The sequence below is a fragment of the Chiloscyllium plagiosum genome, unplaced genomic scaffold (assembly GCF_037043375.1).
Source record: "Chiloscyllium plagiosum isolate Xiang-an unplaced genomic scaffold, Cpla_swu_hap1 HiC_scaffold_30, whole genome shotgun sequence".
In the NCBI taxonomy this organism is placed as follows: Eukaryota; Metazoa; Chordata; class Chondrichthyes; order Orectolobiformes; family Hemiscylliidae; genus Chiloscyllium; species Chiloscyllium plagiosum.
This window is the reverse complement of record NW_028270168.1, coordinates 50,701,998-50,716,033: the sequence shown is the minus strand read 5'-3', so window position 1 is coordinate 50,716,033 and position 14,036 is coordinate 50,701,998. Positions and strand designations below refer to the sequence as shown.

General features: G+C 40.1%; 1 protein-coding gene across 7 annotated transcripts in view; it reads right to left on the bottom strand.

The window, feature by feature from the left end:
* Positions 1 to 14,036, bottom strand: part of adgrb2 (adhesion G protein-coupled receptor B2) — an 805,995-nt gene that overhangs the window by 113,751 nt on the left and 678,208 nt on the right. For all 7 annotated transcript variants that reach the window (XM_043717943.2, XM_087976927.1, XM_087976929.1 and 4 more), the window contains 2 exons: positions 5,835 to 5,901; positions 4,930 to 5,015 (listed from right to left, as the gene is read on the bottom strand). In XM_043717943.2, coding sequence (XP_043573878.1) covers positions 4,930 to 5,015; positions 5,835 to 5,901 — 153 coding nt within the window. The remainder of the gene's footprint in view (positions 1 to 4,929; positions 5,016 to 5,834; positions 5,902 to 14,036) is intronic.

The following is a 14,036-nucleotide window of genomic DNA, read 5'->3' as shown; positions in this document are numbered from 1 at the left end:
CGATATTCCAATTGCTGTAAAATATTTTTGTCGTGACAGTGACCAAATTTAATATCATTTTGAAGAAGTCATAACAGACTCAGACATTAACTCTGTTTCTCTCTCCACAGATGCTGATAGACTTATTGAGTCTCTCCAGCTTCCTCTGCGTTTGTTCCATATTTCAAGCATCCGCAGCATTTTACTTTTATTAATATTATTCTGATGACAGAGATGTGCCAATTCAGCATATAGCCTTAGCTGGTTTTGAGATCAGATCAAGGATTTACTCATTCAGACTAAAATACAGTGACTTTGGAGTACTGAAGACCAATAATGGATTAGATATAGTTTTCACATGCCACAAAACAGTCAGATCTCACTTATTATAGAGACGGTGGCATAGTGATAATGTCACTCCATTAGTAATCAAGAGGCGCAAGCTAATACTGTTAGAGTACCGGTTCAAATTCACCACAACAGTTAGTGAAATTTGAATTCAATTAATACAATGTGGAATTGAAAGTTAGTCTATAATTATCGATATCATATCACATCAACAATTATTGTAAAAACCCATCTGGTTCACATATGTTATTTAGGGATTTAAGTCTTCCATCATTAGCCAGTCTGGCCTATTTGTGACTCCAGATCCATAGCAATGTGGTTATCTTTTAACTGACCTCTGGAATGAATTAGCAAGCAACTCAATTCAAGACCAAATGTGTATGGGCAACAGATGCTGGCCTTGACCATCTAACCCACATCCCAGGAAAAGAATTCATTATAAAAACAGAAGCCCAAGGATAAAACATCAGCAATATAAGATCCTACTTGAAAGTGGTCAATATATTTAGACAATAGACCAGCAATTCTATACTGGCAAAATGACTACAGCATAAAGTTGACTTTTCCCCTGTAGCCCTTGCAGCCCCTGCCTACTCCCAAACTGCCTTTAAATGGCTCACAGTCATTTAAAGGCAGTGAGGTCAGGGCAGTGGGCACCATGGTAGACAAAGCAGGGTGGAAGGGAAATGCAAGCATACTTAGGATAAGGCCTCCAATGGACACTGGAGGCTTGACAAAAAGGTGCCAACCCCTATCCAGTCATCAAGGAGCCTGGGCATTAGTTGTCGACCTCCCCACTGTGGGTAAAATTCCAGTTGCAGAGGAAGGAAACTTTTAAGTGACCATTAGTTTGGCACTTAAAGGCCTGAAGTGGACCACAAATGAGTGGACCAACTATCACCACTCTTACCTTTGACATGATGCACAAACTACAACCCACCATCTCTCCACCCGCAGACTAGTAGGGTCTGTAAAAATTAGGGCATCCTTTCTGAATGAAAAGAGACATAAAACACTGGATATTTTATAGTACAGAAAGTGACCTTTGGCCCACTGTACTTGTGCTCACAAATACCAATCTATCCCTAATGCAACAGATGTTTCAAATATCATCTACATAAAACTTCAAGGCTACTTTCATAGTTACTGGAAATGACTGTCTCACTCTGCTCTGAAGCTGTAGCTGTGGTTGCAGAATGTGGCATTTTTACATAAGGATAACTGAAATGAAGTAGAAATGTCTGACATACTGCTTCTTGTTGAGGTTCAGGTATGAAAAACATTTCCTGAACACCCTGACGAGATGTGACCAACTTCTCGGAGAGTTTTCAAATTCTTCCTCCACCAACTTCTTCCAACAGATTGTCCTTTTCTCTGTGTGACCTGTGCTCACTTTCTCTGACATGCTATAGTCCATTCAGGATGTACTGTTACCAGGTACAAGCACTTTGCACAGGGTCCTTGAAGTCAGAATAAAGTCTTTTAGCACCTGCTTTACTAATCCCTGTGGACTTCAGCAATTTTAATTAACTGTACAAACCAATGACTTTGACAAATTCAGCAATGGCAAACCGAAATCAATCAACAATAAAGCTGAAAGTAGTTAACAGCTCCTTTCAATGACAGGGTAGTGGGGATCTTTTTGCTAGTGAACGTGCTTCAGTTCATTTAAGGCAATGTGTAAGTTGCAGTATTGAGTTCCAGTTGGTAGAACTGGCATGAAAGGAACATTGGGCTTGACTGACACAACAGTATGCCGATTGCATATTCCAGTGCATGCCTCCTGTGCCCACGCTAACATCCTATTCAGAATGTCATCTGTCCTCGCCCACATTATTCAAGAACCAAAATGCCATCTATAATGCCCAAATTATCGGCAACACAATATCAAATTTTGACATCTTGCTCTCGACTCCAGAGATATGAGGTCATGAAGTTTCTTTATACCCTGATGCTCCAGTGCTGGGGGGCATGAATTTAAGGGGAGAGGGAGAAAGTTCAAAGGAGTTTGAGGGCGGAACAGTGGTTTGCACTGCTGCCTCACAGCACCAGGGACCTGGGTTCGATTCCTGCCTTGGGTAACTGTGGAGTTTGCACATTCTCCCTGTGTCTGCGTGGGTTTCCTCCAGGTGCTCTGGTTTCCTCCCACAATTCAAAGATGTGCAGGTTAGGTGAATTGGCTGTGGTAAATTTTCCATGATGTTAGGTGCATTAGTCAGGGGTAAATGTGGGGGTAATGGGTCTGAGTGGGTTACTCTTCGGAGGGCCAGTGCAGACTTATTGGGCCAAATGGCCTGTTTCCATACTGTAGGGAATCTAATCTAATTTAATGAGATGAGAGAGGCAAGTATTTTACACAGACAGTGGAAGGAATCTAGAACGCACTGCCGGAGTGATGGTTGAGTCAGATACAATAAAAGCATTTAAGGGACTTCTAGTTCAGCACATGAATATGCAAGGAATGGAGGGATATGGACCAAGGGCAGGCAGATAGGATTAGTTTCATTTGGCATTATGTTCAGCACAACCTCGTGGGTCAAAGGGCCCATTCCTGTGCTGTACTGTTCTATGTTCTATTATGGAACAAATATTTGCTGGCACAAGGATCCCTTTGATCACTGTAAGGAGATGTAACCTCAAACTACACTTATCCAGATCAGTTAAAAGAATAATAGAAAAGAGTCTTGTAAACAATTGTGTAAGTAATGTGAAATGATATTTTTTGTTCTTTGAAGAGGCACAAAACTGTCCAAGACTGAAATGAACTGGAGAAGGATGGTCAAAAAGAGGTTGTGAAAAATTTACAGGGTATGGTGGAAATATAAATGGGTTTTTGCATCAGTATACACACTTGAAGTTAATGTTCAACCATTAACCATTAATGATGATATTAAGAATAAAACTGGTAATATTACCATAGAAGAGTTATATTTTTTCAATAGAATTAAGAATTTGAAAATTGATCGAACAACTGGGCAATTGATAGTCCAGTCTTCATGGAGGATAGGAGGTGCTGAGGAAGACTTTTTGAATAGTTATTGCATTCTGGGTCATTACCTTAAATTGGAATTAATTTAATGCAGTCATTGTCTTTGAAAAAGTCAAGACAGATTCAGGCTTATTATTTTGATATCACCAGAAGGAAAATGCTTGAGGAAATCATTTGGAATATACACGGTGTTGGTACAGGTAGATGAACATTTTAGGGACATTCAACATCGCTTCAGAAAAATGACATTTAAACCATCATTGAATTCCTCATCACCAACATCATGAAGGTGGTGGGGAGGTTGTCCATGTAAAATCTGGGGCAAAAGAACATATCAGAATCTGGATATACGTCCTGACTCCACTAAGTCTTTCCACTATCTACAAAACACAAGTCAGGAGCTGTTGCATATTCCACCTTTCTGGATGGTCACAGCTGCAAAACACTCAAATCATTTAACACTATGGACAAAGCAGACTGCTGATTACTATCTTATTTATCTTTCTGTAAGTGGTAGCAGTGAGTACCATCTCAGGATGCATTGCAGAAACCCACTTAGGTTTCTTCGACAGTATCTTCAAAACCTGTGACGTCTACCGTCGATACAAACAAGAGGAGCAGACAAACATGCAAACTTCTGTCCACATGCCATTCCAACTTGGAACTACATTGCCTTGTTGCTGGGTCAAAAGTTAGAAATTCCCTTCCTAATTGCACTATGGGTGCTAAACCACACCAATTGCAGCAGTTCAAAAAAACGTTCACCTCTTCTAAAATGTAATTAGGGATGGACAAAGAAATGCTATTCCTGCCAATGAAGCACCCAATACATGAATGTGTTTTTAAAAAAAAAATGGTTGGTAATTTTGAAAGGATATATTGCTTGGTTAATTCAATTTAAACTGTGAAGAAGTTATGGTTTACCTCTATACTTCCTCTCAGGCAAGAAAATATTTCTACCAGTATCATTTCAAAAGTTAAAAAAAATTACTAATAGTGAACATATATTTCTTCTATTTTATTTTGTTGCTAAAATATCATTGCCTGATGCCTCCTGCATGAATAATCTACATGGAGAGTTTAGCTTGCCTGATACTTCCAGTCTCCATAACATGTTCTAAGTCAGTAACATGCATCATTCACAGGAGGTCATATTTTACCATGTCAGTACTCTGCATAGCAGTCTGCATATTAGTCTTGGTGGCAACATTTATCTGCATTACTCTCTGCTGGGTGAAGGTGAGTGGTAACTTCCAGTTACCTTGAAAGTGCAGCCCATTTTTTCTACCATAAAGTTTCAAATGCGAACTCAATCGAGATTGTCATCCTGAAAATGCAGGCCTCCCGAAACAAGTGAACCTTAGAAAGGTCAAGCCATTATGAATTATTCTGAAGGACAGTAATAGAAATCTCATCTAAAATGAATCAGATGTTGCAATTGAATGCTGAGGAATTTTCAACCAGTGGAATTAGAAAAGAGAAAATAAACATTTTAGATATAAAAGGATAACTAACCAATGAAGTGGACATATCAGATATGATATCCAATTAATTGCAGGCTAAAGAAAACAAAGTCTGTTTCATTACAGAAGAAGCAAAATGTCAATACCTACCCAGCTCTCTGCTTTTTGGACTTATCTGAAATTCCATCTCGGGACATGAGTTTGTTGAATACTATGATCCCAATGAGCATATTTACCTTGTGCAGGAAAACAGAGAGTTAGCAAGGACTCAATTAATTTTGTAGTCAGTTTTAATCAATCAGCAAACTTTACATCTGTTTCATCATGAAAGCTACGTTTTCTCTGAGGAACCAAACATGCACATTCACGTAGACTATATATTTTTTTTAAAAAAGCCCTGGTTTGGACTGTTCATAAATTAGAGAAATATTTTAGTGTGTGTCTGAGAATTCTCAGTGTGTAACACATTGTGGGAATTAAGGCTGAGCTTGATAAGTGGCTGTTTGAGAGTTCTCAAAGATGGTGTTGATAGGAAATTGATCAACTACCTACAATTGAATTGACTAGACCAGAATATTTGTCCTCAGATCAATTCTAAAAATCAGCCACTTTTAAAAGATCCTAATGGAAATACAAAGATTTTCTTTGGTTGTTTTACACAGAAACATCCTAAGTAACTGCTCGTCAGTGATTCGCAATTTGTAACCTCTTCTTCTTGAACATGATAATGGTTTTTCTTGGAAATTTGGAGCACAAAAAATATTTTGCCATTTGTTTAAAATTAGCTAGAAATTGTGTTTGAAGTAAAATATAATCATTGATGTATAAATGAATAAATTACAAACAAATTCAGAAAAGCTAACAGCCAATAAAGATAAGGAGATAGAATTGCAAAATTGCCATGGCTTCCAAAATATGGTCGACATAAATGCAAGTTTCTTTGTCTGATTCCTATGATTTCCTGAATGCATCAAGGTAAAGCTATCAATATACAGTTAGCATTTGTTCTGATCGTACAGTTCATGTTACGTGCTGCATTAAAAAGTAAAATTTACCAATACAATAATTGCTGCTGGTCCAACAAATGCATAAAGGAGGCCTCCTTCCAAAGACAACCAACAGCTGTAAGTGAATGAAAAACAGTTGTTTTCAGAGAGATGTACTTGTCATTGGTAAATAAATACATGGCGTTTCGTTAAACTACCAAGAGAGATACAGCAGATGTGGTTTGACTCCAGCTTTCTTTTTTCCCTCTCTGTTAGACAGTATTGTTTTCTACTTTGTGCATCCGCTCTTCTCCAATCCCCTTGAAATAAAGGCTAACTTGCAATGTACCTACCGAATCTCTTGCTGTAACATCATGATAATTTTCTTGAGTTCCTGATATAAGAACACCCAGATCTCTCTGAAAATTCATATTCTGCTTTTCTATTCTCACTATTAAAGGGAATGACCTACACTTCTCCAATTATCAACTTGCTGTTCACTTCTGTATGTATATAAGCATTGTTCTTGATATGTCTATATCTCTTTACAGTTCTTTGGATCCTAGATTTGCATAATCAACAGTTTTAGGTACATCACTCTCGGTCTTTATCTCATTAATGTGAAGGTGGTAACTTGGAGCGGAAATAGCTGATGCCTCCCATCCCCCCTAACATTGATCCCTGTTTCACTGCAATAGTTACATCCTGCCAAATTGGAAATGCTTAATTATGTCCCAACTCTCTGTTTATGTCGATTAAACAATCTTCCATCCAGTTAATGTATTACTCCCATCTCTGTAAGCTTTTATCTTGTGTACTAATCTTTTATATGGCACTTATCCAATATCATTTGCAAATTAAAGTGCATTTACAGATACCTATTTATCCATCCTACAAGTAACATTCCCAAGATATTCTAATCAATTAATGAAACATGATTTCCCTTTGGTTAAATCATATTGATTCTGTCTGATTATACATCGATTTCCTAAGTGCATTGTTAACATTTGCTTAACAATAACATTATATTGCAGCATTTTATGAACATTTGTTGTCAGGCTCTGAGTAAGCCTTGAAAATTCTGTCCACTATGTTTGTTCTGAGGGAAGTAACCTTTCTTCAGTCGCGAAGAAGGGTTACACGCGAAGTGTTGATTTCTCTGCCTCCTGGTGCTGCCTGGCTTGCTGTGTTCTATTTTGGATTCCAGAATCTGCAGTTTTTTTTGTCTCTGTTCTGATCTGGAACTTTAACGGTGTTTCCCCTTCCACAGACGTTGCCTGTTTTGATCAGTTTTTTCGAGCATTTTTTGTATTTATTTAAGGTTTTCAGCAACTGCAGCATTTTGCTTTTCTATTCCCTATCTTTGTAGATATCTCTTTTAGAACATGAGGCTGCAGAGTACTGGATTCTGGGGATTTATCAGACTTTAGTTTCTTTTGTTTCCCAAATACTTTTTCTCTTCTGATGTTAGTTATTTTAAGTTGTTCACTAAAATTTATGTTACTGTTCTGAAAAGAGACACAACATAGCTATTCATAGTCTATTTCTTCATTCCTTATTATAATTTATCTTGCCTCAAAGGGATCAATATTGATTTAGCTACTCTCACTTTTATAAATCTGTAATAGCTCTTACAATCTGTTTTTCATATTCCTGATTACTTTATTTGCATATTATTTTGATCACTTTTGAGCAATGTTTTGGTCACCCTTTCTTCTAAAACTCTGACAAATCTCAGGTTTATGATTATACTTTGCAACATTATATGGCTTAATCTAATTACTATCTTTAATTTCTCTAGAAAGCCACAGATAGACCTTTCTTGTTGAGTTTTTAATTATTTAATTGAACATTTGGAACTGTTTCTTTAAATGCTCCTCCTGTTAATTTGCTAAATATCCTTTAGTCTACTTTCCAATCAACCCTGGTCAGCCCTACCCTGATACTTAGATAAACTGGCTTAAGTGTTTGATTCACGTGTACAACTGAACTATGCTGCTCTCAAACTTCAATCTTAAATGATATTACACAGTTTTCCTGGAGGATATTTTACTACAAAATTAAGCATGAATTATTGTGCAATACTAGATCTGAAGTAAGTAGTTCCACAACATATTGTGTCAAGAAATGTCACAAAAGCATTCTACAAACTCATCTTTGAGACTGCCTTGCTAATTTGCTTTATCTAGTCTGAATAACTCATAAAGACAGCCACAAATATCATGCTGTGACTCTTGCAAAAATTATTCACATGATATGGGTGTCAATGACTGAGCCAACATTTATTGAACAAAGCAGTGGTGAGCCATTTCTTAAACTGCTGCAATTGTTGGGATGTAGGTACATCCAAGCACTGTCTGGGAGCTCCAGGATTTAGTTTCAGTGACGATAAAGGAACAGTGATAAGGTTCCGAGTCAGGACGATATGTGGCTTGGAAAGTAACTTGCAAGTGGTGGTGGTCCTATGCATTTACTGCTTTTATGTTTTTAGTTGGTAGAGATTGTAGATTTGGAGGTTGCTGTTGAAGAAGCCTTAATATGTTGCTCCAGTGCATCTTGCAGATAGTCCACATTGCTGTGGCTGTGTATCGTTGGTGAAGGAGTGAATAGTGAAGGTAGTGAACGTAGTTCTGGATGGTATCCATCAATGAACCAATGCAGTCCTTGGGGTGGAGGGGCATTCTCTGTTAAGAATGGAGTTTGAGGATTTTGACTCAGCAACAATGAAATAATGGTATTGTAGATCTAAGTCAGGATGTGGAGTGGCTTGGAGGGGAACTTGTCAGTGGCAGTGTTCCCATGTATCTGCTGCTCTTATTCTGCTAGGTGTTGGAGGGCAGAGTTTGAAAAGTTATGTCAGAATAGCCTTAATGAAATACTATGTGCTTCATGTAGATGGTGGACACTGTTGCTGCTATATATCAGAGATGACAAGAGTAAAGACTGAAATTGTGGATGAGGTACCAGTCAAATAGACTGCTTTGTCCTGGATGGTTCAAACTTCTTGAATGTGTTGGAGTTGCACTCATCCAAGCAAGTGGAGAGAATCCCATCATGTTCCTGATGCTACTGACTTGAACATTACAGATGGAGAACAGGAATGGGGAAAAGGAGGTGAGTTAGTCATTGCAAAGTTTCGAGCCTCTGATCTACTCTTTTAGCCATTGTATTTATACTACTGGTCCAGTTCAGTTTCTGGTCAATGGTAATACACATTTATAGTGGAGAAGTCAGCAATGGTAATGAACATAGAACATAGAACATAGAAGAATACAGCGCAGTACAGGCCCTTTGGCCCTCGATGTTGCGCCGATCCAAGCCCACCTAACCTATACTAACCCACTATCCTCCATATACCTATCCAATGCCCGCTTAAATGCCCATAAAGAGGGAGAGTCCACCACTGCTGCTGGCAGGGCATTCCATGAACTTACGACTCGCTGAGTGAAGAACCTACCCCTAACTTCAGTCCTATATCTACCCCCCCTTAATTTAAAGCTATGCCCCCTTGTAATACCCGACTCCATACGCGGGAAAAGGTTCACACTGTCAACCCTATCTAACCCCCTAATCATCTTGTACACCTCAATCAAGTCACCCCTAAACCTTCTTTTCTCTAATGAAAACAGCCCCAAGTGTCTCAGTCTATCCTCATACGATCTTCCTTCCATACCAGGCAACATCCTGGTAAACCTCCTCTGCACCCGTTCCAGTGCCTCCACATCCTTCCTATAGTATGGCGACCAAAACTGCACACAATATTCCAGATGCGGCCGCACCAGAGTTTTATACAACTGCATCTTGACCTCAGGACTCCGGAACTCAATTCCTCTACCAATAAAAGCCAATACGCCATATGCCTTCCTCACCGCACTATTTACCTGGGTGGCAACTTTCAGAGATCTGTGTACATGGACACCAAGATCCCTCTGCTCATCCACACTACCAAGTATCCGACCATTAGCCCAGTACCCCATCTTTTTGTTATTCTTCCCAAAGTGAATCACCTCACATTTAGCTACATTGAATTCCATTTGCCACCTTTCTGCCCAGCTCTGCAGCTTCTCTATATCCTGCTGTAACCTGCCACATCCTTCCTCACTGTCAACAACTCCTCCGACTTTCGTATCATAGGCAAACTTGCTCACCCAACCTTCTAACCCCTCTTCCAGGTCATTTATAAAAATGACAAACAGCAATGGTCCCAAAACAGATCCTTGCGGAACACCGCTAGTGACGGCACTCCATGAAGAAACTTTGCCATCAACTACTACCCTCTGTCTTCTTCCATCCAGCCAATTCCTAATCCAAACCTCCAACTCACCCTCAATGCCATATCTCCGTATTTTCTGCAGTAGCCTACCATGGGGAACCTTATCAAACGCCTTACTAAAATCCATATATACCACATCTACCGCTTTCCCCTCATCAACCTCCTTCGTCACCTTTTCAAAGAATTCAATAAGGTTTGTGAGGCACGACCTGCCCTTCACAAAACCATGCTGACTATCCTTGATCACATTATTCCTATCCAGATGTGCATAAATCCTATCCCTTACAATTCTCTCTAAGACTTTGCCCACAACAGAAGTGAGACTCACCGGCCTATAGTTACTAGGGTTATCCCTACTCCCCTTTTTGAACAAGGGAACCACATTTGCTATCCTCCAGTCTTCTGGCACTACTCCTGTAGACAAAGAGGACATAAAAATCAAGGCCAATGGCTCTGCAATCTCCTCCCTTGCTTCCCAGAGAATCCTAGGATAAATGCCATCAGGCCCAGGGGACTTATCTATTTTCACCTTTTCCAGGATTTCCAACACCTCTTCTCTACATACCTCAAAGCCATCCATTCTACTTATTTGTGACTCAGTATTCACATCGACGACAATGCCCTGTTCCTGAGTAAATACTGAAGAAAAGTATTCATTCAGTGTCTCCCCAATCTCTTCCGCCTCCACACGCAACTTCCCACTACTATCCTTGACTGGACCTATTCCTACCCTAGTCATTCTTTTATTCCTAACATACCTATAGAAAGCCTTAGGGTTTTCCCTAATCCTACCGACTAAGGACCTTTCATGTCCCCTCCTTGCTGCTCTTAGCTCTCTCTTCAGGTCCTTCCTGGCTACCTTATAACTCTCAATCGCCCCAATTGAACCTTCACGTCTCATCTTGAGATAGGCCGCCCTCTTCCATTTAACAAGGGATTCCAATTCCTTATTAAACCACGGCTCCCTCGCACGACCCTTTCCTCCCTGCCTGACAGGTACATAATTATCAAGGACACTCAATAGTTGCTCCTTGAACAAGCTCCACATATCATTTACACTCTTGCCTTGGAGTCTACTTTTCCAAGCCACACATCCTAAGTCATGCCTCACCGCATCATAATTTCCCTGACCCCAGCTATAACTCTTGCCCTGTAGTACACACTTATCCCTCTCCATCACGAGAGTAAAAATCACCGAATTATGGTCACTATCCCCAAAGTGCTCACCTACCTCTAATTCTAACACCTGGCCTGGTTCGTTACCCAGAACCAAATCCAGTATGGCCTCACCTCTTGTTGGCCTGTCTACATATTGTGTCAGGAAACTCTCCTGCACACATTGAACAAACACTGACCCATCTAACGAACTTGAGCTATAGCTTTCCCAATCAATATCAGGAAAGTTAAAGTCCCCCATAACCACCACCCTATTACTGTCACTCATCTCCTGAATCACCTTCCCTATCCTTTCTTCTACGTTTCTAGGACTATTGGGAGGCCTGTAAAAGACTCCTAACAGGGTGACCTCACCTTTCCTATTCCGAACCTCAGCCCAAACTACCTCAGATGGCAAGTCCTCATCCATCGTCCTTTCCACCACTGTAATACTATCTTTGACAAGCAATGCCACACCTCCCCCTCTTTTACCCCCACCTCTGACCCTACTAAAACATTTAAATCCTGGAACCTGTAACAGCCAATCCTGTCCCTGTTCTAGCCATGTCTCCGTAATAGCCACAACATCGATTGAATGACAAAGGTTCTTTATCAGATTCACTCTTGTTGGAGATGGACATGGTTTAGTGGTGTGAATGTTATTTGTTTATTATCCCAAGCATGGATGTCATAAGGTTTTGCTACATTTGATCATGGACTGTTTTAGTTTCTGAGGTATCACAAAAGGTGCTGAACGTTATGCTGTCATCAGCGAACATCCTCACTCTTGATTTTATGATGGAGGATATTCGCTGATGACAGCATAATGTTCAGCATTGATGAAGCAGCTGAAAATGTATGGCCAAGGATGTTTCCCTGAGGAACTCATGTTGAGGTGTCCTTGAGGTAATTTGGTGTCCCCCTCCCCTCAGCCATCTTTGCATGTTGGGATATTTGTGGAGTAGCACCATTAGTTAGTAGCTGCCCTGCCAATTGCCTTGGAAATGGCAGACAAGGGAAAATTGTGGGCAGGGACCTGGGGGTCTGGCTGGCCGGAGTGGTGCAGATGTGAATGTTGTCTTTCCTCTAAACCAGCAGAGAAGGTCATTAACCAGACTATCCCAGTCTGGTCTAAGGACTTGTCCAAGCCAATACAATCTTAGCTGTATATAAAAATGCATATTAGATTGCCTTCTCCACTCTGCCAACATAAGTACAACCATAACCATTTCTCTCTAGTACCACACACTCACTCTATCTTTGGTACTGTACCTGCCTCCCACCAAATCGCAATTATGTCCTTGACATATTGGGCTGGCAACCCTTAATCTAAAGTTATCCTGTTTGACTAAGGACTCCTGAAAATAATAACAAACTAGCTGGCTTTGTGCCTGTTATAGAACCCAAGGCAAGACAGCAGTACTGTGAGCCTGGTATCTCTGGCTGAAGGGGCAGGTATAAAATGACAAGTCCAAGAAGGGGGTGCTATGAGCATCTGGATAGGTTCAGATTGAGTGAGTGCTATGACAGCAAGCAAATGAGCTGGAGATGCAGTCTGGTCCACTATTTGAACTGTGTGCATGTCCCTGAACTTTTGGGGTTTCCTTCCTGCAGAATTAAAATGATAGGTGCTATTGTGCCCTGAAGTGCAGCACTGAAGTATAGAAGTGCCCTGTAAGTGGATTGAATGTGTACCATGATGGGTCTTACAGGTTGCCACATGTTGAATGTAAATGTCTATGGATGTGGTGTCCATGTGGTGGTCTGTACTGAAGATGTTGGTGCCTGTATTCAACATGTAGGTCCTTTGAAACAAGTGGTGAGTAGAATACACCAGATACCGACATCAAGAACTATCAACATCTGGTTTGCTTGTGACGGGTGGTAGGATTGGAAGCTGACATTAATAAGATGAGATTTGCAGTTCATAAAGTCCTTTAGTTCATTAAAAAACAATTAACCCCTTTAATTGACAATTTGCCACTGCGTACTGAGTATCTTGCTTTGCCGCATAAAACTTAGTTAAAAGATACAGTAAGTTGCTCTAAATATTGAGATTGGCTTTACCTTCATGTGCAATTCTGTCAAATTCCCGACTGTAGACCACATTGTTCAGACCCCAGTAAGATTCCTCTATGTCAGGTTGTTCACATTAAGGGGTTGATAAGAAGGATTTACAGTTTGACAGTTATTTTTTGCTGTTGTTGTTTCTGGTGTCCAGATCAATGCCAGTTGGGAAAGGTGGTAGCATAGCATAATGCTCCTGGAGTAGTAATTCAAACGCCCACACTAAACTTCTGGGGTCATGGGTTTGAATCTCACCATGGTAAGTGGCAAAATGAATTCAACAAATTTTCCGAGTAAAAAACCTAGTCTAAAGGTGACAGTGTAACAAACTGTTAATTGTTGTAAAACCCATCTGGTTCACCAATGTCCTTTAGGAAAAGAAATCTGCTACTTTTACATGATCTGGCCTATACATAGCTCCACATCGATGCAAAGGTGATTGACAACTAACTAATGATACATAGACAATAAATGCTGGCCTAGCCAGCAAAGCCCACATCCCATGAGAAATTTTTAAAAAGTCCTTTCTTTAGATTTTGTAGCAGTTTGATACAACTTGCTAGTTAAGAATCAACCAAATTTCTGTAGTCTAGAGTCCCATGTAGACGAGACCTGGTATGGATAGCAAGTTGATTTCTCTGTAACACGTTCATTAACCAGATGTGTTGGGGCATTTTTAGGATGGCAACCTATAAAGGCGGGTATACCACAGTGCTGGGCCACATTATTTTCAATATAAGTTAATGCCTTGGATAAGGTAAGTGAATATACTTACC